General features: G+C 34.3%; 4 protein-coding genes and 3 non-coding genes across 7 annotated transcripts in view; 3 read left to right on the forward strand and 4 right to left on the reverse strand.

Annotated features, from left to right (window-relative positions):
• The first annotated feature begins 6,811 nt into the window (after positions 1-6,811).
• Positions 6,812-10,101, forward strand: LOC136819364 (glucosamine-6-phosphate isomerase 2-like). The gene is made up of 5 exons (XM_067075600.1): positions 6,812-7,065; positions 7,554-7,838; positions 8,200-8,384; positions 8,873-9,047; positions 9,637-10,101. The coding sequence occupies exons 1-5, from the start codon at positions 6,942-6,944 to the stop codon at positions 9,729-9,731; spliced, it is 864 nt and encodes a 287-aa protein (XP_066931701.1). The 5' UTR covers positions 6,812-6,941; the 3' UTR covers positions 9,732-10,101.
• Positions 10,102-10,565: 464 nt separating this feature from the next.
• The window catches only part of LOC136819363 (phytanoyl-CoA dioxygenase, peroxisomal-like), a 29,301-nt gene continuing 14,961 nt past the window's right edge, over positions 10,566-24,905 (forward strand). The window contains exon 1 of the mRNA XM_067075599.1: positions 10,566-10,861. Within this exon, the coding sequence (XP_066931700.1) occupies positions 10,651-10,861 (211 nt within the window). The 5' untranslated portion in view covers positions 10,566-10,650. The remainder of the gene's footprint in view (positions 10,862-24,905) is intronic.
• On the reverse strand, positions 12,544-12,615 carry Trnah-gug (transfer RNA histidin (anticodon GUG)). Its single transcript has one exon. It is a non-coding gene; the product is annotated as a tRNA-His (tRNA).
• On the forward strand, positions 12,724-12,816 carry Trnai-uau (transfer RNA isoleucine (anticodon UAU)). Its single transcript is given in 2 exon segments — positions 12,724-12,761; positions 12,781-12,816. It is a non-coding gene; the product is annotated as a tRNA-Ile (tRNA).
• On the reverse strand, positions 13,055-13,128 carry Trnai-aau (transfer RNA isoleucine (anticodon AAU)). Its single transcript has one exon. It is a non-coding gene; the product is annotated as a tRNA-Ile (tRNA).
• Positions 16,991-19,060, reverse strand: LOC136819367 (uncharacterized). The gene is made up of 4 exons (XM_067075602.1): positions 18,903-19,060; positions 18,336-18,387; positions 17,987-18,163; positions 16,991-17,684 (listed from the first exon to the last, which is right to left on the reverse strand). The coding sequence occupies exons 1-4, from the start codon at positions 18,984-18,986 to the stop codon at positions 17,392-17,394; spliced, it is 606 nt and encodes a 201-aa protein (XP_066931703.1). The 5' UTR covers positions 18,987-19,060; the 3' UTR covers positions 16,991-17,391.
• Positions 20,946-24,616, reverse strand: LOC136819362 (polyamine-modulated factor 1-binding protein 1-like). Its single transcript, XM_067075598.1, has 2 exons — positions 24,341-24,616; positions 20,946-22,464 (listed from the first exon to the last, which is right to left on the reverse strand). The coding sequence occupies exons 1-2, from the start codon at positions 24,559-24,561 to the stop codon at positions 21,528-21,530; spliced, it is 1,158 nt and encodes a 385-aa protein (XP_066931699.1). The 5' UTR covers positions 24,562-24,616; the 3' UTR covers positions 20,946-21,527.

Raw genomic sequence — 24,905 nt, forward strand, 5'->3', positions numbered from 1 at the left:
AAGACGATGAAATTACAATTATAAATCTCTTCATTTGATAAGTTCGACATGGTCTAAAATCGCCTATGGGCTCATTAGTTTTTCTCTGATTTTAGGCAAAACGATGCAAAATGACAATTCCCAAAATGTGATGAAGCCCGATTTTTGAGAAAAATACGTATACAGGCCTTACCTGACCCATGAAGGTAATAAAGGTACAGATGGAGAGAAAACGTCTCGGTAATGTCCTAAATGGTCGTTGAAATCTTTTATAAATCTATTCAAAGCGGCTTTTCTTTTATATACCATCATTGGAAGCAAAAAACATCAATTTATAACTTTATAAGAACAGAAAGAGGCTGATCCGTTGATTTTGAAAAACTTAATTTTGCGAGAAATCTTAGTTAAAATGCGATTCGAAATAGTTTCAACTGATTTAAGGATAAAAGAATATATTAATTTCATAAGGATATATTTTTGGGCTGGCATTTTGTGAACATTGAGAGTCGCATCACATTATCATTGAAAGTTTCTTATCTTAAAATCTTCACGTCTAAGTGGGCAGTGGTTTTCATACTCTGACAAAATGATCGATACAAGGTTCCTAATCGTAACACGAAATTCTTTTTTAAATCTATCGATGGCTTTATGGGCAGCTTCCCCTAGAAGTATAGAGTATTGTGCTTATTTTGTGAATTTTTTTTCAATTTTTCATGACAAGGCTATTATATTTCAATATACTTGTTAAAAATGTAATGTCTTTTCATTCATCTTAAATATTCCCACGAGCATACCCAAAATTAATCATCTTATTCCCAAAGCAACCAAACAGCTGTTTGCTTCCGATGATAAATCAGAATAGAACAAAAGGCATTGACTCTCCATCTATCTTTATTACCTTCATGCCTGTCCCCATTACGCAATTGATAATTCTGATGGACACGTTGACGGGGGATACAAACGATTCCTCCAATTTTACGACACTGGCCTCTTTGCGTCGCAGAATCGTTTAACGGCCCTGGCTCACGAGGCTGGCAAAATTGGTTCGTTAGATTTTTCTGATTTTTTCCAGAAAAAGATAGAGAAGATAATGTTTTCTAAATAATATTCTTTGGATTATTTTGGACAATTTTTAGGGTGGAAATTAAAACAAATTTCAATCTTTTGTCTAGGTATATTTCGTCATTTTTGTTCCGAAAGAGTCCTAAATTTAGCCAACATTCGTATCTTACAGGGTCCGCACTTTTAAACCCCAGTGCCAGTGGTACGTCCCCGTCGGCCGCCAGGGTCAGTTGCCCACAGATATCTAAGCCCGAAGGGCTAGATTTGCAACTTTAAGCTTTCTCCAGCAAAAAAAAGTGAAGCAAAAATTGGACTTTTTAAATTTCGTGCCGATGGATAGGATCATTGTCTATGATAGGATCTAGCATTTTAATTGTTTTCGGAGCGCGAGATCAAAAAACGTAGGCGACAAACGCTATTTCACATCTCTCAAACCGGTGAAATTGCATATTTTAGTCACGTGACTCTGGTAGGAAATCCTTCCAAAGATGAGCTTCACTTTTTGATAAAAGCCGAAAATCTAGCCCTTCGGGCTTTACAGATATCTGTGAGTGTGCCCCCGTCCCGCCCCCGGGGGCAAGTTACAAGCAAGTGACTTTTTTCAAGCTAGCTTCAAACCACAATCATGAGCTTCTGAAAATCTACTGCTGAAAATCGGCAAATGGTTTTTCTTCGCTAAGATGGCAGATCAAACAAAGCCAACAAAGCATTTTTTCCCAATTTGAAATTTGCTCGTGGAACTATTTTTTCTTTTATCACCTTTTAGTCTTTTACTTTAGTTTTAACCATTCAGTGACGAATGGCGTGCTTTTTATTTGGTTTTCCTTCTTGTTCTGCTATTTTTCTTCTGTGCTAGATGTTATTATCTTTCTTTTATAGTTCTATTTTTATCTGACTCTCATCATGATCTTAAGTTAAGAGGTGGGGTACATGAAAAGCCCCCCCCCCTCCTATATACTACGATACTTCGCATTGATTTATTACGTCATAAACGCGCGCGATTCTAATCCGGTTAATATTATCGGGAAATCCGGCATACCGGCGTGTTTTCGGGTTTGTTTATTTTATGCTCATTTTTGCAAATTTTTAGCACCACTTTTTATTTTGCACTTTCAGACTTATCATTTGGATCTGTGGATTCATTGGACTGTGATTGGACCACAAACAATCCACTATTTAAAAGGATATTAAACTTATTCTGTTTATGAAGTCTTTATACAAAAAAAAGGCGCTGTGGTATAGTGGTCATTGACCTTGGTTACTGCACAGGCGACTGAGGTTCGATTCCCACTCGCAGCGGTTCACTTGGCAAGTGCATGAACCTTCGCCCGGGTCAACCCATGCCATGTGAGGGGAATTGGGTAGTCAGTCCAAGGTGCTGACGGGGCGCTCATTGAAAGCGTCTATAGTTGCGAAAATAGGCCTCAAAGCCTCCTGCAACTCAACCAAATAGAAATAGAAACATATTATATATGGAAAAAACTCTTGTCTAATACGGCTCGAAATGCTGATACTGTAGCGATCGATGGGCAAAAGGCTGAAAATGGTAAATGCAGCTACAGTATAACTTTGCTCTCAGTTTCAAGTTTTTTCTTGGGAAGGTTTTCTTCAAATTAAATTAGTTTTTGAGGCAGGTAAGGATGGGCCATCCATACTGAAGGTCACTAATCTTTTCATCTAAATATGGCTCGAAATTTAACCAGATGGTGTCAATAGACCTTTTTTCAAAAGGCCACCATGTTGAATAATTATGTAGTCCAGCAGAAAAACAATGATAAAACCATGCATAATTATTACAATATGCATGATACAGTAATTATGCATGGCTCTATCATTGTTTTTATGGCTGGACTACACTACATAATTATTCAACAGGACGTCCTCTTTGAAAAAAGGCCTATCGAATATTAACTTAGCGCAATCGAATCGATTCGATTGTCAAACGTAATCGAATCCCAATTGACTGATTGATCTTTTTTTAAAGGGGCAGCCAGGTTGAATAATTATGTACTCCAGCATAAAAACAATAATACTGCCATACATAACCAGACGATGTCAATCGAACAAATCGAACGCCGAATCAATTGAACGCAATCGAACGCAATCGAATGATTGAAATTCGATTGCCGAACGCAATCGAATGCCAATCGAATATTACTGCGATTTTCTCGATTGATTCGATTGCGTTCGATTAGTGCCTGGATTCGATTGATTCGATTGTGTTTGATTGATTCGATAATTCGACTACGTTCGGTTGGCTTATGCATTCGACTGGTTCGACTAATTGATTCTGTTGATTAACGTTGATTCTCGTTCAACATTTGAAGAGTTAAACGAGATGATATGAATCATTTTAGCCTGGATTCTAGAAAATGCAGATCATGCAGGCCCACTGCCCACATGTTTACTGCAGGTTGTGTGTCAAAGCCTGTTCGTTGCGTTGATTTATCTATCGTATCGATACTTAACCTCCCTAATAAGAGGCGCTCGAAATTGAAAGGAATTGAGGTAAATTGGAATCTAATTTAATCGACCACCTGTCGAACGCAGTCGAACGTAATCGAACGTAATCGAATATCAATCGAATCAATCGAATTTTACCAAGAATTTTACGTTCGATTGCGTTCGATTGCGTTCGATTGATTCGATTGGAATTTTCCTTCGATTCCGTTCGATTGACATCGTCTGGACATAATTACTGTATCATGCATATTTTAAAAATTGTGCATGGTATCATTGTTTTTATGCTGGAGTACATAATTATTCAAAATGGCTGCCTCTTTAAAAAAAGGTCTATCGAACAGTCGATTCCTGGGTAATATTCGATTGTGTTCGATTGTGTTCGAGTAAGGTTAGATTGGTTCGATTCATATTCATATTTCTTATCAGAAATTCCACCTCCTCGGGTTGTTGCTACGCAACACTTTTTGGGAGGTAAACAAAGCGCATTATTGCGGTTTTCAGGCAAAAAGCCTTACAAAACACCCAAAATATTGATGCCAAAAGAGCCTCCAAATCAACTGAAGAACCACTTAAGTTGTTGTTTTTCTTTCTCTTATAGCTTCTGCTAGCATCTTGAAAGCTTTGTTTTTTTTGTTTGTTTTTTTTCAAATTCAGTGTATTTTTAGGACCATATATAAACAAGCCAGATATAAGCAAATGAGTTCTTGTTTTACGCGGGAACTTTTAGTGCTATCCCGCTACCATTTATGTTTACCTCCCAAATTCAATGGATCCATTTTAGCGCGATTGTTTTTGTGGAATTTCCGATAAGGTGTATTGGTTTGATTGATTGTCAATTACATTCAACTTCGTTCGATTACGATTATGTTCGATGAGTTTGAATGCGATTAAATCAAATTGAATCACTCCATTAAAGCTATTTAGTGTGGGCGGCTAAGCGCTTAAATACTGTACAAAACAAATAAAATCTAATACAATTAAATCAATTGAACGTAATCGAACATAATCAAATACAATCGAACGTAATTGAAACAATCGAACGACAAATCCTGGGTAATATTCAATTGCGACTCGATTGCGTTCAACAATCAAATTGCAATTATTTGACAGTTACATCAATATGCCTTCTTACCTGTCTTTAAAAATATAAATAAAAGTAATCACAGAAAAGGACGCGAAAAAAAAAAGACATAAGTGTGAGAACAGAGTAATCAAACTCGTTAGAAAAAGTACCATTAGAAGTCATAAAAAATCAACCTGAATAAATGCAATTGAAATTCCAGAGAACTTCATAATTCCCCAAACAATATTACGTTACTATGTCAAACTCCCATCACATAAATTTTACAATTATGTCAGAGTAGACTACGCTCGCCACCGAAGAGGTTTCTTTGGAAAGGGTAATTATATTTTATTGTTCACTTCTTTTTTAAAGATTCGCCGGGTTGGAAAAGTATGAATTTCTTTGTACATATTTTACCTACCCCAAATATTTAGGAGGCTTAGTTTTAAACGAATCGCCAAGTTGAAACGAACGATAAATGTATCAAGGTCTGTTTTATTTACCCCCTGGTGACTTAACAAAAAAGACTTAACTCGATGTTACAATCCAATTATTGAAAGTTTGTCTCTGCCTTTTTATAATGAGCGAGACATACGTTCTCTGATTACGCAATTTTCATATTGACATTTTCGAGGCATTTTGATGTAACTGTTCAATTTTGTTCAATTGCGTTCAATTGATTCGGCGTTCGATTCGTTCAATTGACACCGTCTGGATTTAACAACCGATACCCCGGACAGTCCGGGGATTTTAATATTTATTTTAAAACTCAGTGACAGCACTGTGCATGTGATGTGCTGTACTGGCCATGTGGCCTAATTCCGATCCCCCAAATAACTGTTATGGAAAAAAATTCTATGTTTACAACATTCCCTCCCCAAGTTGAGAACGATAAACTATTGCAAGAACTCTCAAAACAAAACATCTAACAAGATGACTATTTTATGTCAAGATGTCAATTAATGTGATCAAAAAGGTGCCTTGAGAGGTCCTAAATCTGACACCACTGCCTGAATCCGATGGGGTCTTTCAAAGATACAAAATAAAATAAAAACAAACCTTTTGCTGTGACGCAACAAAGATACTAAAGTGTCAACTAAACTGAGAGATTTGATACACTGAACCAATTGAACCAAATAACAATAATTACTTCTTATAACAAAACATATTTTTTTATTGCAATATGCACAACGTCATAAATGACAACAGTAGTAACAGCATCATAAAAAGTAATGAGATGTTTTGATTTTCCAAAGCACACGAAAATATAAAAGAGGTCTGTGTACGAGCGTGCTCATTTTGAAACGTTGCGTAATCAAGCCTGGTTTTTATTACTTTACACTGGCACTTGGCTTGATTGCTGGCCTTCTGTAAATAAACATCCGGACTTATGGGTGGCAAAGAGGGCATTGATAGTTGCCGCCTCATTGATTCAATGTTTGTTATTCAAATAAAGTGCTACTGCATCCGCCCTTTTTTCAATTTTGCGCCATTTTTACAATTTAGTCTGTTTGTTTCTTGATGGAAACCAGCCCAAGTTGTTTCGTATTTTTCCCGCACAAGTCACTTTTATTACAAAACTATTATCGTTTTAAAACATGAGCAACTGATCCAGAATAAAAGGTAATTATTTTTACAATTCGCACTTTTCAATTACATTAATTGACATCTTGACGACATTACAGCTATCTTTAGATGTTTTGTTTCGAGAGTTCTAGCAATAGTTTATCGTTCAACTTGGAGAGGGAATGTTTGTAAACATGGAATTTTTTTTCATAACAGTTATTTGGGGGGGTCGGAATTAGGCAGTGGTGTTGGATTTAGGACCCCGCACGGTGGGAGTTGAAAAAATAATTACCTCTTCATACTATAGTAATTACCTTTTTTTCTGAATTCGTTGTTCCTGTTTAAAACGTCAACAAATGCTATTTGATTTGATCATTTTAATGTACTATCAAATCTCTCAGTTTAGTTGACACTTTGCTATCTTCATTGCGTCACAGCGAAAGGTTTGTTTTTATTTTAGTTTGTATCTTTGAAAGACCCCATCGGAATTAGGCATTGCTGTCGGATTTAGGACCACTCACGGTACTATGCACTGGCCTCGTGTGACATACTAAAACGATTGTGCGATGTACTACATACCTTTAGATTTAGCTTTTTTGCAGCATTTGTCTTTGGTATATATACACATTTTGGTGGAACGCTAGTGTGGCTAACTGAAGGTATTTCTTTAACCTTTCTTTTTTTTCATTTTATACCCAGTGTTCCTTGATTAAAATCGAGGCTTCAAAGCAGTGAAAGTCTTGGAAATTCAAAAAAAATAAGATAACTAAGCAAAAATAATTAATATTTGGAGATTAAAATTAAAAACATGAGATTAGTCATTCATGATTCCTATGATGATGTCAGTGCTTGGGCAGCCAAGTATATCCGAAATAAGATCAAGAGGTTCAAACCTGATGAAAACAAACATTTTGTTCTTGGATTACCCACAGGTAAGAACTTAAATACCGTACACAAATGTCAAGTACCGTATGTTGGTCTAATGTCAACATTCCTCTTATAATTTTGACACCCTTTTGAATAATAAGAAAGTCTAAATCACTGACAGACAAAAGAATTTTTTTTTTCTCTGACCGCTAAGTGAAGAAATGTAGTTTTCAACAGCAATTCCAACTCTCATTTTATTCCCAACAAAAAGAAGGCTGTCAAAATTAGATGAGATTGACATTGTTTGACCCTTTCAGTCCCAGGAACACTCCTACAAATTTGCCGATTTGGGGCTTAATACTTATCTATTATGGTGCATGCAGTGTTGGTGCACTTAAAGCAAATCCCAAAAAGTTGTCACTTACTGTACACAACTGATTGCAAGCAAATCTTGGTACAGCTCGTTTTTCATACTGCCAATCAGATTTCAGGGTGTTGTATTTTTTTAATGTTAAAAGCTCGAAAATCTTCACAATATATTTTTTTTCTATAGGGGGTACTCCTTTGGGAATGTATAAGGCCTTGATCAAGATGTACCAAGATGGTGAATTCTCATTTAAGTATGTCAAAACTTTTAATATGGATGAGTACTGTGGATTACCAAGGGATCATCCAGAAAGTTATCATTACTACATGTGGTCCAACTTCTTCAAGCACATTGATATTGACCCAAAGAATGTGAACTTGTTAGACGGTAATGCGGCAGATTTGTGTGCTGAATGTGACCGATATGAAGAGGAAATTAAAAAGGCTGGAGGAATTAATCTGTTTGTTGGAGGTATAACTTAATTAATGTTTGATTCAGGGTCCACACTGCCTTGCATTGATTATTATTTTTAAAGTACCACGCATCAGACCTTCTTTTCTGGGCAAAATCTGTGGGATTAAGGGTCTCCAGCATTAAGACAATGACACACTAATACATAATTATTATATGAACTATAACTATTATATGAAGTATGAACTAATTTTTTTCTCAACATTGTTTTGATGCCAGATTTTTGAATTTCTCAACATGACATCCCGTCTACAGTAGGAAAAGGTCTATGTTTTATTAACTTTTTTGTTACTTTTCTCACAAACTCCTTATATATTTAAGGCTATCTTTTGAAATTTCTTTTTATATTTTTCTTTCAAAGGTATTGGACCAGATGGACATATAGCTTTTAATGAACCAGGATCCTCCTTGGTTTCACGTACCAGAGTCAAAACACTAGCTATGGAGACTGTGGTAGCCAATTCACGTTTCTTCGATAATGATATTAGTAAAGTACCAAAGATGGCATGTACTGTTGGTGTTGGAACAGTTATGGATGCTGAAGAGGTTTGTGTCATTTGAATGTGAATTTTGGAGTGTCCACTTCGAAAAATGAAATAAAATTTTAGGATGTTTCTCCAGGTTCAAAGTACTTTGGTTAACCCCGCCTTTTCTAGATGAAAGATGAACCTTTCCCCTATTTGAAAATTGCCCTATTATCAGCCATTTTTTACCCAAACGCCCTTTATTCATCAGAACATCATTTTATAATAAAGTGAAAACTAGAAATCTAATTTTAATAATGAATAAAATTAAATTTCTAGTTTTCACTTTTATCATTAAATTTATCTGGCCCAGCAAGAAATTTTTTCAATAACATCATTTTTCCACGTTTTAGGAACATTTCAAAATAAAAACTTTAAATCAACATAACATGATCATCATAACCAAAGAAGCATTTTATCTAGAGGAAGTAGGAATTGACCTCATGAAATAATACTTTTCTTTTTTCTTGCAATCTCATATTATGATCAATGATGTCAAAAACATTTCAGGTCATGGTATTGATTACTGGACAATCTAAAGCATTTGCCTTGCACAAAGCCATAGAGGAAGGGATTAGTCACATGTGGACCGTATCTGCATTCCAACAACATCCTAATACTATCTTTGTGTGCGACGAAGAAGCTACAAATGAACTCAAAGTCAAAACTGTCAAATATTTCAAAGGTTGTCATATTGTTATTGTCAACAATTAGTACAAAATTCTGCTAGAATATTTAGTTGTCTAAGCACATGATATTCCCTACATAACTGCAAAGACTAGAATCCTGACCCTCACTTTCCAAAAACAGACTGTTTTATGTAACTTTCAGATCCCCCTTAGCTTTTACTAATGAATTTGATACTCAATGTATGTTATAACAACCTATTTTGATGTTGAATTTATAGAGAGCTTTAATATTGGAATCGTAGTATAAAAAGTAATTTCCAAGCAGATCTTATACTTCTTTAGACTTGTTTAGAGTAGAACAGGTTACTGCCAGGATGGGTGATACGATATGTGATAGAAATAGTACACCTGCTCAATACATCTATCGAGCTTTGAATCAGCTTTCAGTGTAGTTTACCAGAAAGGAACGGAATTACGTCAAAATTCTGTATCCGTAAGAAAATCGATGCAACAACATTGTGAATTTTGACGCCAATTCTTTCTGGTAAACCCATTCTTTCAATGCTTTAAGGGTTTATTATAGGTGTATTGTTGGTTACAAGTATGCTGCGATGCTTATTCATATTTTTTAATGACTTTTTATAGGTTTAATGAATTTGTATCATGGGCTTGTGGAAGATCTTGATGAAGATGGAAACAGCAAATCACCCAATAAAGATGAATGTTATACATGTAATTGAATTAATTTTTGCTGATTAAAACGGTCATGTCTGTTGGCAAGAAATTACTTGGCTAGTTTGCGGTGATTGTGCTATAGAGCTAGAAAGAAAATTTTAGCGGAATCTTTTTAAACCTGTATTAAAAAGAAACATGAATTAAAAAAAAGATTTTAGATCCATTTCATTCAACAAATTTTTGATTTTATCCGTACAACACAAGCATTGGTATTGATCCCTTTTGAAACATTTTTCAACATTTTTAAACTGCATTATTTCCTTTGCATTTTGAGGAGGCTAAATTCTCCCAATGAATATAAAGCTTTTTGATTTTTAAGCGGTCACATTATTGATGCATTAATTGCTTAATTTATATAGTGATATTATTTAGTTTTAGTAGTATAAATACAAGAAAAATTAAAACTATTATTTCTATTGTGTAGTATTTCTTTAAATTGTTTTTCTAGATAATTCTGTAAAGAAAGATTTATTATTTTTATTATTGTTTAGCTTCTTCGTAAATTTTTTTTTCATTTTTAATTTTTTGTATGTATGATAGATGAATAATTCTTACCTTCTCTTATCTTGAAGATGGGTTAGACTTCTGAAAAATAAATGTATCTAATTCACAAACTAAAAAAACCTGGCAAGGCCACATAATTACTAAATTTCAAAAATTATCTGACTCAGGTTAATTTATAAAAAATATCAGGCTTTTTATCGAAAACAGATATCCTGGCTCTGTCTCGAAATTGTTGTATGTAATTGGCTCAAATTCTATTTTTTGATAGGGAAATTATTGACAAAAAAAGCTGTAGTATATAGATTGGTGATGTATTCTTTTTCTTTTATAGTGAATCAAATAAATTTTAAAAACAAACAAAAAATTAAAATTAAACAATGACATAATCAGTACAAAACAAAGAACTATTGTTATTGAAAAATGAGTTACAAATACACAGTGAACAATCAGTTCTTAACAAAAGAACAACGTGATTTTTATGAGAAGAATGGATTTTTGGTTATTAGGAAATTGATTCCACAAAATGAATTGGATCGTTACCACAAACGATTTGTGGATATTTGCCATAAACGAGTTGATGATACTGGTGCAATGACCATCATGAAAGATGTTGCTTTGAAAAATAGACAAGGTAGGTAGATACCTCTTGACAATTAAAAATTATGTCAGGAAATCATCAATAATTTAATAAAAAAGACCTCATGAAAGGGGGAAGTGTGTGTGATGGTGTCATTTGAAAGGTACGTTAAAAAGCGGGAATTTTGAAGAAATATTTTTCGGAAAGATTTTCATGGTGCATTGGTGGTTTTAAGGTGCATTTATTCAAAATAATATTTTGAATTTACTTGCGAAAACATACAAAATTTTAGGAAATATATAAATTATTTGGATTGCATAGTAGATCCATGTATCAACTATCAAGGTATCAATCAATACTTGATAGAACGGGAATGACTACCCTTGATCAAATGACATCCTTAAAAATTACAAACAAGTTTATTCGGTTTATTATTTTCTACCGATTTTATCATCTTTAACACTTTCTATGAGACGGTGTAGGCCTGGAGCACTCTTTCTAATATTATTATTAAAGCGTATATACTCTGATACAATATTCTCGCAATATTTGTTATAGGTTGTTTCCGTTGTTTCACTTGGACTATACCAAACCAGCCTCCGCCTTTTTTAATCTTTGTAGGCGTATGGTCAAGACATTTTTCCATGAGATCGTAAACTGGAGTCGTTTATAATGCATGTAATACTAATAATACCAATACTAATAATAATACGGGATTTAGTTTGTATAAACGACTGGAAGAATCCGGTGTTCCAGCCTTATAGATACAGGGGCTAGCTACGCAGAAACTTGCGTAGCGAGAAAACAATTTATCAAGCAACAACAAACTCTTAAAACGAAATCAACTCAAATGAAAAACTTTCAATACACAAATCCACACATGTTTTTTTCTCAAGAATTATTTTGAGCAGGAAAAAATTATAATCGCAAATATTGACACTTTTCTTTTGTTTGGAGTTAGTGCACAAAGGTTTCTAGACGACTAAAATTGTTCCATTCATTACTTTTTGCTTTATTTCTACTATGTATAAATTAGTCGTCTAGCTTGCTAGACTAATGAGATCGTTATTTTTATTGATCTGTCGGCCCAATGTCGACTTGCATCTTAAGACACTCCCTACTCTCTTGCCCCATCCTATCGTGATTTTTAATGGCTTCTAAAAGTTTCGCATTAAGTTTGACATGATCTTCTTTGCTTTGGTTGAGATCAACCAAGCATTTTTCATGTTCAATTTTGTTATTCGATGCCAAATTTTCAAGTTCTGATTTGATGAGTTCATATTTTTGTTTATGCATGTTACACTCGAGCTTCAGTATTGAATTGTTTCCATTGAACCTATGGAATAAAAAAGGGTAAGTTTCGAAGGATGTTATTACAAAACCTTTGAAACAGCTTGTCTATTTATTTGCGGGTCTATAGCACATAAATGACGCCTAAGGATAAAGGTTCCATGACCTCAAATTCAAATGTACATCCTCGACGATCGAATTATTTGAATGGAAGAGACTTTTATTGAAAAACACTTTCAGGATAATTTAATGCAATTAAAATTTGTATCGAATTCATTTTTTAAGAGGTTGAGAAAAATAATTATATCACCAACACGTCAAAAAAACTCAAAATCCACCAAGAATTGATTGATTCACTTGCTGAATACCGCTGTCGTCAAACCCAACTGATATATCTTGGATCCGTCCGGTTCCATCATTTGTTCGCTGAATGAGGTATAATAACGTGCCGTGACCAGGATTCGAACCTGGGTTATTGCGGCCACAACGCAATGTACTAACCACTATACGATCAGGGCGATGTAGCAATTTGTAGAGGTATTTTTTGGCAACGTAAAGCACGCAAAAATATAATTCTTCATGCATGTTGTTGAGTGAGGTTCACTTGAGTCTTCCACATAAAATAGGCTCCAGTAGCACAGTCGGTTAGAGCGTCGTACTTATAAGTCAGTACTGACAAAGAAATGCGAAGGTCGAGAGTTCGAGCCTCTCCTGGAACAAGGATTTTGATAGCGTCAGTCTCGCATTAACGAGAACCCAAAATTCTTTCAACATACTTCAAAAATACCCTCGACCTATGAGTATATCGCACTTACACAATTCACAATCATCAAATCCGTGATGGCCTTTGTTATATATAGCCTCACTTCAATTCATGACACTTTGCGATTTCCTTTACTTTCCAGGTTTGATAATGTCTTAATTCGTTTCTCAAATTCTCAAAGTGTGAACAATGAATGGCCAGTGTGGGGGTCGAACCCACGACATTCGCGTTATTAGCACGACGCTCTAACCGACTGAGCTAACCGGCCGCTGCACAGACTTTGGTTTCTAATTTTCGTCAAATGAAGATCAACTAAATATTGCATGAAATTCATCTCGACCTTGATGATTTGTGTCCTTTCAAAAATCTCAACTAATAAACTTTTTAACATAGCATCATAACATAGAAAGTTTTCTTAGCATAATATCACCTTTATGTAAATATGGGATATTGAATGTAAATAGATTGTATACTTTCTAGACTATGATCTAGACTAGTCAGAATCTTTTGAAATGAAAATGGCAATAAAAGAGCTTAAAGTCTACGTGGTATATATAAAGCAGTGTGTGAATTCAAGATTTCTCTAAAGTCGTTTTCATCAATGGATAGATTTAAAAGATCAGTAAGTAAAATGCTTCGCCTTATTATTTGCACTTTTTTTAAGAACCCAGTAAAATCATGCGTGTTGGAGATTTCGGCTGCTTTTGTTTTTTAATCCTCAAATATTTGTTCTTATTTTTAGAGAAAAATTGAGGTATTTTATGCTTTTTATCCTAATTCAAAAAAATTTTACCATTGCCATTGATTTTATAAAAAATTCAGTCAATGAAGGCTAAAAAAGCTAAATGAAATCAGTCACACAATTATTTCAAAAATTACATAACGGTTTGTTTCTTATATTTTTCATCAACAAAATCAAGTTTTTCTATAATCATATTTTGAAATCTTTTACTCTCTGAAAGTAACTTCTCTTGTGTCGTTCGAGTTATACTTTCGAGTTGATTTTTGGATGTTTTCCATTTTTCAATCTGTTTTGTTAAATCATAATATTGATCTCTTATGTTTCCAAGTGATTTTATACATTCATCATGGTCTATTCTCATTTTAAACCATTTCAGACATACTTCCCTCTTTTTGGCTGATGATTCCTCACGAGTGCTTTCTATTTTATTTATATTTGATTTGGTTCGACCTCTCACGTTTGCTGGTCGTTCAATTCCAACATTTGTCGTTTCCTTTGTTTTCATTTTCCTGATTCCTTCCAGATTCTGTATACAATCTTTATGCAGTTGTGGGTACTTACTTTTTATCACTTTATACGCAACACTGAACATTTGACCATTCGTTTTTGTCTCATTCAAAACTTTTTCCAATTCAATATTTTTATGCCAGCACTCTCTTTTCTCTTTGGTTGCTTCCACGTATTTCTTTCTGAGTTGGATGAAACCTTTCTTGACTGTTTGATATTTTGTCCAGGGGGGTATCGAGTCAGTGTACTGGCCCATAGCTGGTGGGGTGGTGTATTTTTTAGGTTAAATTGAATTAGTACAGTGTACTAAAAGGGTGGTCCTCTGAGAAAAATTCAATGAAAAAGTTAGTACAGTGTACTAAAAGGGTGGTCCTCTGAGAAAAATACAATGAAAAAGTTAGTACACTGTACTAAAAAGGGTGGTGTTCTGAATTGATACACACTGAGAAGTTAGTACATTGTACTAATTTCAGTGGTAAAAACACAAACCCAGTGAATTCCCATGTATATTTCGTCCCTCACATGACTTAAGGTTTAATCTCAAAATTAATACCTTATGAAATTTAGAGTTTTACTGTGGTGGTCATCTTTGAGATTGAGATTGCCCTTTTTTCATGTAGAGGAATAGTCGATGTTTTCATATGACAGAAAGGCCAATCTCAAAGGCAGAACAGTATTGCGAGATTTCCAATTTTCCAAGACACTTATTTTGAGATTGAACCTTTAGTCATGTGAGGGACGATTATCCCTAATTTGCCAGGTCCAAGCTGGTCCGAGACCTTCAAGTCAAGGCTGGTTAAGCTATACAAATTGGTACACTGATTTTCTCCCAATGTTTCCCCCTGTTTACTTGATTGGATTTGTTTCAGAGTCACAGCATGCGCAAGTGGAGACCGGCCTTAAGTCCAATCTTGTTTACGTTTTCTTTAAGGCCCTATCTACATTATGGCAACAACAAGAATTTGAAATGTGTAAACGTTCGAATCGAAGCTTTCAAGTTTTATAAAAACAAATCCGCTCTATTGTATTATGTTTTTTAGTAACCTTGTTGGGTTGTTAATTGAAAAAAAATCTGTATATAAGTGAAATCACCGCATGTTCGGGCAAAAATCAGGTCTCAAAAATCGGTCCCTTACAGTGCAGGAAAAATTTGGCTGAAAATCGACCCTTATAGTGTAATTTTTCGAATTTTTTGCCCTTTTCAGGGCAAAATTTCTTGAAATTTCTCAAATTTTTACCTCAAAATTTGGTATTTTATAAAATTTTACACCCTTACAGTGCACTTTTTCCCACTTTCTCACAAATCAACCCTTACAGTGCACTTTCCAAAGTCCAAAAAACCTACCCTTAAGGGCCGCACATCCGATAGGTCACTTACCTGGAGTGCCCCCCCCCCCCGGGAAAAGCACCTTTTTATATATTTTGTATAGTATTACATTTGATAAAAGATTTTCCATTTCAGTTTGTGTACAATGTTAAGTCTTTTATTTTTATTTTTCAAAAAAGAAAAACTGCTACAGCTTGCCAGACAACCAGAAATCAAGTCACAAGAAGGGAAATAACTCAAAGTTGGTTTTGAGTGTTTTGACGTGCTAATTTCAGCTAATTTCACTGTATTTGATTGACTTTGCTTTGTCTGTTTCATTGTTTCAGTGTTTGTACTACTGTATATAAGGATTCAAGTATTTTAATATTCAAATCTTTCCTTTTATATAATTTGGTGCTTTTCTTAGCAAAATGCTTCAAAACCTTTGTATATGGTGGCAATTAAACTTATCTGGCCAAGAAGAAATTAGAACAGTGCACTATAAGGGGTGGTCTCTAAACTTATCTGATCGAAAAAACAGCTAATACAGTGTACTAAAAGGGTGGTATCAAAAATCCGGTCATGGAGAAGTCAGTACAGTTTACTGAAAGGTTGGTAATAAAAATCTAGTTGTGGAAAAACATCAGTACAGTGTACTAAAAGGGTGGTATCAAAGCTCCGGCTGTGGAAGAAAGTTAGTACAGTGTACTAAAAGGGTGGTGTCAAAGCCCTGATCGTGAAAAAAAGTTAGTACAGTGTACTAAAAGGGTGGTGTCAAAGCCCGACCGTGAAAAAAAGTTAGTACAGTGTACTAAAAAGGGTGGTGGTCTAATTTTTTGGAAAAAAATCCAAAAATCAAGTTAGTACCCTATGGTCCAGTACACTGACTTGGTACCCCCCCTCCTGTTTTGTCAGGTAATTTTTGTTTAGCTGGTCACATTGTCTCATTTCCATAGTGTGTATCATGATTTTTGCTTCTTCATAATTTTTAAGGGACTTCTCATAAGCTGAATTGAGGCTTTCGTAGCTTGCCTTCATTTTGAATCTACAAAATAGAATAAACGTTACTTTGATCAAATATTTCGATTCTTTTTCCTACAGTACTTTTAATCGTCTAAGTATTCACTTACACATAGACCGATTCCACCAGTTGGTAACGACCTCCAACCAAAACTCAAGCAAGTTGCCTGTTCCTAACACTGCCATCACTTTCACCACAAAACAAAACCAACAACAAAACTATGTGCAAGTCCGAAATATTTAAAACCTTGAGCTAAGCAAGATGCGACTAAACCACCCTGTACATATTCTAGGAAGCTTAACATAGACCGAGCTTAAGTATAGCCACAAGTTAGAGCTGGATAATTGAAAAAGGTTTTGTTTAGACATTGAAGAATATGGAAAAGTGAAGACTGAAGAGTAGATTGACTGACAACTTGGCTAATCATAACTACACAGAAAACACCAACAAAGTCATTCCTAGTGCTTTGATGTTTGTTCTATCTTCTTTTTTTGGCTCAATCAAAAATAATGATACCAAGATGGTATAGAAAGCAGGAACTGGGAGAGCAAAATAAGGGTACAAACATTTCAGGTTTAACGATAAATGATTATCAAAATGCTGGAAGATTTTCAAATAAGAAATCCAAAATAAATTCAATGGAAGTCGAGTTATCATGATTTTATTTTCGTTACAACCGCTCACTAAACAACAAATCCTCGTAATATAAACAAAGTTTTGCAACAAAATCCTGTGTGTAATATACCATCTTGAATTGTAACACGAGTGGGCTTGCATCGACCTATCATTATTTGCATCCTCATATTTGGACGCAGGCAGGCAATCTAGGTAGACCAGACTGTAAACAGTAGACAAAAATATAACAAACTAGACTGTGAAATAGACAGTTTACGGTCTGGATATCTAGGCTACAACTCGAAAAGCATGAATAGAGTTTATCTGGGATTTGAAGTTTTTACAAAAAGTTTGTGATTTTGAATTTGCTAACGGTGGCATTACATGGACTATCGATACTTCGAGTCATATACACGTGGAGGTTATGAAATTGTTGGGCGTTATTGTTTAGGGCGGTATGTATTTTTACGCCATCCATGAAAACTGTGTATTGGTATGAACCGTTACCTGTATACGTTTGTTGTATACGAATGTGATATTTGACGCCCATTTGTACCGGGTGGTAAAAAAAATGTTTATCTTGTCTGTTAAAAGTAGTCACGAACTCCAAATCTTTGCTGAAACTTCTCATACCTATAAAACAAGTGAGTCAAGTCTATAGAGAAATGTAAATGCAATGTAAACTCTGAATTTTATTTTAGCTGAAGACTAATTGAATTCTTTTGAAGATATTTCATACTTCGATGGCCAAAATATTGATAACAAACAAGTTAGGATCATTTTATGAACTTTGTGGACTCTAATACACTCGATTTCGCATGAGAATGGTAAAAATAAGAACATCTTAAGAACACTTTTTGACTTAAGACTTTTAAAATTTAAGAGCATCCGAAGGCTTCAAAAACAGTCAAAAACTGCTGACTGAGGGTGTATACCTAATGAGGGGACAAAATAATCAAAATTTCCAGTCTCCTTATTGTAGTTTGTCGCAACAATATACTTGCACCAATCTCCGGTATCGATGCTATGAATTTGCAAATTGTAATCCAATCGATATTCGGGCGAAAGAACGGGTAAGATCATCTTCAAATTGTTTTTGGTTGGCTGCTCACCTTGTATGTAAGAAGAAAAATTTGATAAGTTAAACTCTGAAGTTTCTTCCATCTGAGACAGAGAGACAGATTATTCAAAGGTTTTACGTCTCAAGAAATGAGCCTTTTTCAATACCAAAACTTGAATATTTTCTGATGCAAAATTTAAGTTTAAGAAAATATAAGAGGATACCTTCATCACCAACAATCGTCAAAGGTTTCACTCCGTGATAGTTTTCTGGTACCTTAAAAATATAACCAAATTATTTGGAACCGGTTCTTTCCCTATATCTTTCTGCATAGTAATCTTTTTTTTTGAATTACTGCTTACTGAGCACTAAGCAGAAAGACTTTAAAGGTTTTATTTTTACATAAGTGTTCCTGTTTCATATCAGACATTTTTCTATTTTCTAACCAATCTTGCTCCACATCCTTGTCAATCCAATATCAGAAAGCTTGAAAATCAAAATTGATGAGTAAGCAAACGATATCGCTCTTATTTAAAAATAATTATAATTTACCAGCTTTTTGATATTGAATTGACACAGGTGTGGAGCGAGATTGGTCAGAAAGAGGAAGAGAAAATCATTTAAATCATAGGTAAAAAGTAGGTCTTGACAAAATTTTCAAAAATAATTCCCACATAGTGGCAAAATTTTGAGACCCGGCAGGCACAACTCCGTCGATCGGTAAAAGGTGAAAATATTATGCGCGCAATATTAAAAAAGAACAACAATTTCAAAAAGGTTTTCATAATTACCCCAAGTATAGAAGCCTCAGTACTGATGACATAGTAAAATTGTAATGTCAAGGAGACAAAAAAGATGATTATCACGGCCATCATGTTTGGTGAACAAAAATATGAAGATTCAAAATATAAAATTTTTATCCAGGTTGGCGTTCTCTCGAAACTTTCTTTTACTAGATAATTTTTTCAAATGAGTAATAATTTTTGTTTCTACTACTTGGTCACCAATTTTTTGTTTTAATTATTAAGACTAATTTGTTTTTCAATCAATTGATATTTTCAACTTTTCGAAACTAATCGATTCTAAACATCAACAGAGAAACATCTGATCCCTAATAACCATTCTTTAGAAATCGGGAAAATAAATTCTAGGAGTTGATTATTATGTTTACCCATTGGGTAGTCTAGCAAGCTAGACGACTACACGTTTTTTATTAGAACCCAGTTTATAAGAACATTTAGGCTGAAATTCGTCGAAAAATTAAGAACATCGTAAGGACATTCCCAGCCTCCATTTGAAAAAAAAATGACAAGAAAATGCAATTTTTTCCTATTTTTAAGCAGTTTTAACCGAACTTAGGGATGGATTTTCTTAAATCGAGAGTCAATATTGTCCAAATTTTACCAATTTTAGGTGCCCTTTATTTTGCATGGTATTGTCGATTTAGAGCATTTAAGAAAATTTTAGGCTGAAAATTGCTAAAAAATAAGCACATCCAGGCTTAGCCAAATTTTAAGTGTTCTAATAAAGAAAAAACAACGTGTAATTCAGACATAGTAGAAATAATGAAGCAAAAAGTAATGGATGGAACAATTTTTAAGCCGATATCGTCTATTGCTTGATAAATTGTTGTTGCAAGTTTCTGCAAATTGGTCATTTCTCATGTTTGAAAAAAAGTCAAATCTAAAAAAGTAACAATACGTTAAGAATATTTCACCCTCAACTTTGGCACTTTCTTAAAAATACCTCATTCAAAGTGCACTATTCTTATTAAAAAAATATTGACTTTATTTTAAAAATACTTTTAGCTCAAGTTAACCCTTTAACGACTGTTTATTTTTATTTTTCCGTGCCTAAAATACCGTAGGCTTCTGCTTATCCTCTAGCGAAAAAAGTTTCTTATAGGAGGTATAGGTCTGCGAATCAGACTAAAAATACCGCGGCTTTTTGAACAGACTGTTCTTAAAATATTGAGCCTTTCTTTGGAGGCGGTTGGTTTTTACGACCCGTGCCAAAAAGACTGAATGACGAACTAACTCGGCAAAAAGTACTTTAGGGGTTCACGACTGCGAGACGAGATAACTCGTCAATAAAAAAACATGGAATTTGGGAAAAATCCATCATTAAAAGGACTTTCTATTAATATTTTTTCATTTTCTGACAATTTTACTTCTTTTTTCCATTATGATATTAATTTTTTGTATCTGACTGCGAAAAAGAAGTACACAACTTAAAAGTTACAAGAGAAAATTACATAGAGAAAATGGTCAGGAATTATATTGAAATAAACAATAACTTTTTTTGTAATTTTTGAATTTTGTTTTGGAAGCTGGACTTAAAAAATATTTTACGAATTTTAATTCTTCGGTATACTTGGAACATAATGCGCATACGAGATATCTCGTCATCAGTATTTTTGGCACGGAACGCGATGACGAGTTACCTATCTTAAGTGAATAAATTTTGCGGGATTAGATTTGGCGAATTTTGTCAAAAATCGCCAAATTAAATCCCTGCCAAAATTTCAAAAATCGGCCATTCGCCAAACTAAATCCCCGCCAAAATTAATGAATTTTTTTAAAGATAGAAATTCTATGGAGAATAATCAGTTTTTAGTAAAATACCACGTATATTTTGGTTTATCAGAGACTAAAACCCTCCCATTCGCCAAATTAAACCCTCGCTAAATTTTGCAAAATTGATCATTCTCCAAATTAAATTCCCACCAAAAATTTCAATTTTGTCAATCGCCAAATTAAATCCACGCCAAAATTAATTCATTTAATATGTTCTAACCTCAAGAACAGAACTTATCGAATTTCCAATCTCTCTCCTTAAGTGTCTGTGATTTTGAATTTATAAAATCTTATAAAATTTATAAAATTTATTTTCATACATCTGACTTTGGGTACTACTTAACTATTTTTTTTATAAGAACAAACTATATAAGAGCATAATGCTTCGATGGGAAAAATTAAAAATAATTAAACAAGCTAAGAACATTTTAAGGATTTGTGGACTCTAAGACAATCGATTTCCTAGGGAAATGGATAAAAATAATTACAAAATTGTAAAAATGAACATGCTATGAACATTTTTTTAACTTAAAACTCAAATACGTAGATGGCTTCAAAATTCTTGGATGTTCTTTTTAAAGGTTTTGTTTTTAAATAAGAGTGATATTGTTTCCTTACTCATCAATTTTAATTCACAAGTTTTTTTCACATTGGATTGATACGGATGGGGAGCAAGATTGGTCAGAAAGAGCAAAAGAAAAACATTTTTTTGCTTATAATAACAAAAGGTAGACACTGTCCTGATATGAAATATGTGTCTGATATGAAATGGGAACACTCATGTAAAAATAAAACGTTTAAAAACGTCTTTATCTAGTCCTTGGTGATTAATTAATTTGTTCATTTTCTCGTAATTTTCTTTGCAGCAACAAAGTCAAGTTTCTTTTTGATCATGGTTTGGAATTTTTGACTTTCTTGTTTCAGTGAATCATGTACGTTTTGAAATTCTGTCTCGATTTCCCAAAATTTCTTCCGTTGTTCCATCAATTTTTTACATTTATCTTTCAAAGTTTCAAGTGAAGTATTACAAGTTGACAAGTCTTGTCGCATTTCATTATATTTTGTATGATTTCTTTCCATATCTGCAATGAGTTTTGCATGCTGACTTTTCAACTTTTCAAGATTTTCTTTGAGCCCTTTACATTCATGGTCCAATTGTTTCATATTAGCTTTATGTTTGGCTTTGGAGTTAGCTTTCATACACTTTCGATTAACTTCAACCAATTCTAAATATTTTGTTTTCATAGCGGCAGATTTTTCTTTGATTTCAAACATTCTTTTTTGGTTCTCTTTTTGGGCTTTTTCAATCTTTTCCGTGTTTTCTTTAGCAATTTGTTTCTGTTTTTCGAGATTCTTTCTGTTTTGCTCTACCTGTTTCCGATTTTCGGCAGAATTTCTTTTTACTTGCTCTATTTGACCCGTGAGTAATGAAATACATTCCTTGTTTTCCTCGTACAATGTCGTATACTTTCCCTGCAGGATTTCAAATCCAATTCTAAGCGTTTGGCAATCCATCGTCATAATATCCTCCGATGTTAGCCCAAAGACATTCTCGACTTTCTTGGTATTATTATTCTCCTGGGTCATTCTCAGATGTTTTTCTCTCAACCGAACAAAAGCAATTTTGAGTTGTTCATATTTTACTTTGTAATTTTTGTATTGTTGGTTGTCGTGTTTTAGTTCAATGTTATGCAAATCGTTTTTCAATTCTTCGTAATTCTTGAGTGACATCCCATAAGCTGAGTTGAGTTTACTGTAGCTTGCCTTTGCCTTGAACCTGTCAAATATAAAAAGATTTAGTGATATTACGTTAGGGCTTCTAAAGTTGGTCACTTTTGAAATGTTTTAAACACCACATCGAGTATAGGTTGCCTTTTAAAAGCTTAGGCATAATATGAACCCCCCCCTTTTTTAAGGGGGGGGGGTCCGAGTTTTCAAGGAAGGCTTTATAGGGGGGGGGGTCAAATAAAAATAGAGGGGATAGTAACTTTTTGGTTAAAATTTTTTTTTTCTTTATGTTATATGTTGATTTAAGTCAATAAAATTTAATATCACATAATTTCGACTTATCTGATTTATTCTCACTGCACTCTGTTTTGAATCAGATTTTGTTTTTCCTTGTTTTTTAACTATTGCCAATAAAAATGTTCGCATTTTGTGTTTGAACAAAAACGTTTGAATGTTGTGTTCGAAGGGGCTCGGACCCCTGTAAATGGTGCGGGATCAAAAAAATAGGGGGGATACCTTTATAGGGGGGATGAAATATTAATGGGGGGGTCCAGACCCCTCTGCACACTATGTTAGGGACTTAGCATTGAGTTTAGTATCATGTAGTGTCTGGTAAGCGCTGTGATTTCTCTATCTATGGGTATAGGAAACTATCCTGAGGTAGGGTCCGGTCCGATGATATCGGGGGGTTAGCTTCTCTCTGTGTAACCAAATCAAAATAAAACATAACACATTTTTTCTTTAGCGAGATTATGTATCGGAGATATTCTACGGCTACGGTTGCGGGGCTGCCCGTACGGGTCGTCACCAAAGGCGACATGTCGTTGTCTACTTTGCTTTGTACGGGAAAAACACCAAAACACCGCAGAAGCAAAGTCGAAATAATACCGTTCGTCAAATATCGAACTTGCTTTCACTCGCCATTACTTACCTTACTCGCCATTACCCTCGCCACTTCAACCGTAGCCGTAGAGAATTCCAGATACATAATCTCGCTTTTAACAATATTTCGACCTCTTACGTGTCTTTTTCAAGTTGTAACAGTTATAAGAGTTTGGTTAAATCCTTAGATACCCCGTGACTAGCGATGAAGGATTGTTTGTTTTGTAGTCCTGAAATCTACGGAAATTTCAAAATTCATTGCCGTGGAAAACTACACACAAAAATACACTCTAGTAGTAGGTGGTAACGGACGGGGTTTCTCCGTCTCTTTCTATGCAAGGCATACTTATCCCTTAGAGGACATTTTTTCCATCTAGATGTTAAGTCAATATCTTTTTGCGCAGAATTGATCTGTTTTTATTACCGGTTAGCCGAAGCATAGTGTGAACCCCCCTCCCCTTTTTAAGGGTGGCGAATCCAACTTTTCCAGAAGTGCTTTATACCCCCTAAAATTGGGGTTTGAGATTTTACGGAGGGGTCAAGTAAAAATAGGGGGATAACAACTTTTGGTCACAATATCTATCATATTTTATATTGATTTAGATATTTGGACAACTAAAAAAGAAGTGTAGATAGCTGAATTTTCGCCTCTTTTTTCTTATAATTTTGACTACAAATTTATGACTGGTGGATTGCTGCTGAAAATAGTGCGGAGTCGAAAAATTTTTAAAATAGTCGGGGATACACATATAGTGGGGATGAAATAAAAAGGGGGGTTCAGAGCCCTCTGCACACTATGCGTAGGCCCGTTGAAGGCAACTCCCTTCGTTGTCACGAGCTACATTTGGAGTCAAAAAGTCTATTTCGGAGAAAGATTCGAATTACTGAGATTAATTTGAGCCACTTTTTTCAGTTGAGCTGACCAACATTTTAGTTCGAATTACAGAGACATTCGAATAATAAAGGTTCGAATTAGAGCAAGTTAACTGGGTCTACTTGTAGTAGCTATAGATACGAAGAAAAAATAAACAATTTTTACTTACAAAGAAATAATCAAAATTGTGACTTTGAATGTTTCCACAAGAGTTACCCAAAACGGATCATCATCTTTACGCTTGGGTATTATCAAAAACATCATTACAAGTACAATATAATAATAAACTGAATTTGGTACTGGAAAATTAATATTGGTATCTACACTATCTATGACCGCTGATAGCATACTGTTATCCAGCTGATGAACGGTTTTCGTTATTACATCCATTTTTTTTATTAATGTTCTGAAAATATTCTTTTAACGTAAAAGCTGCTTCTTTAACACGATCGATCAGCGAGGGTTACAAAGTTAACTTTAATGCTTCGTAGTATACAAGATGTATTTAGACAAGTTAAGAGCAAGCTAAACAAAGTACATTTTCGCAAACAAATTATGTTAGGTCAATCGTGTTACTGCATGCTTGAAGCCTTTTTTACTATTTTATGATAGCTTTCCCCCTTTTTGAGCTATAATGCCAAAAATGTCATGTTCCTAGAATTTGTATTATTCGTGATTAACACTCTCAGGCAACAATATTTTTGTGTAAACGATTATTGTCATTTTCATAGCAA

This window comes from Clytia hemisphaerica, unplaced genomic scaffold (genome assembly GCF_902728285.1).
Source record: "Clytia hemisphaerica strain Z4C2 unplaced genomic scaffold, Clytia hemisphaerica genome assembly, whole genome shotgun sequence".
NCBI lineage: Eukaryota > Metazoa > Cnidaria > Hydrozoa > Leptothecata > Clytiidae > Clytia > Clytia hemisphaerica.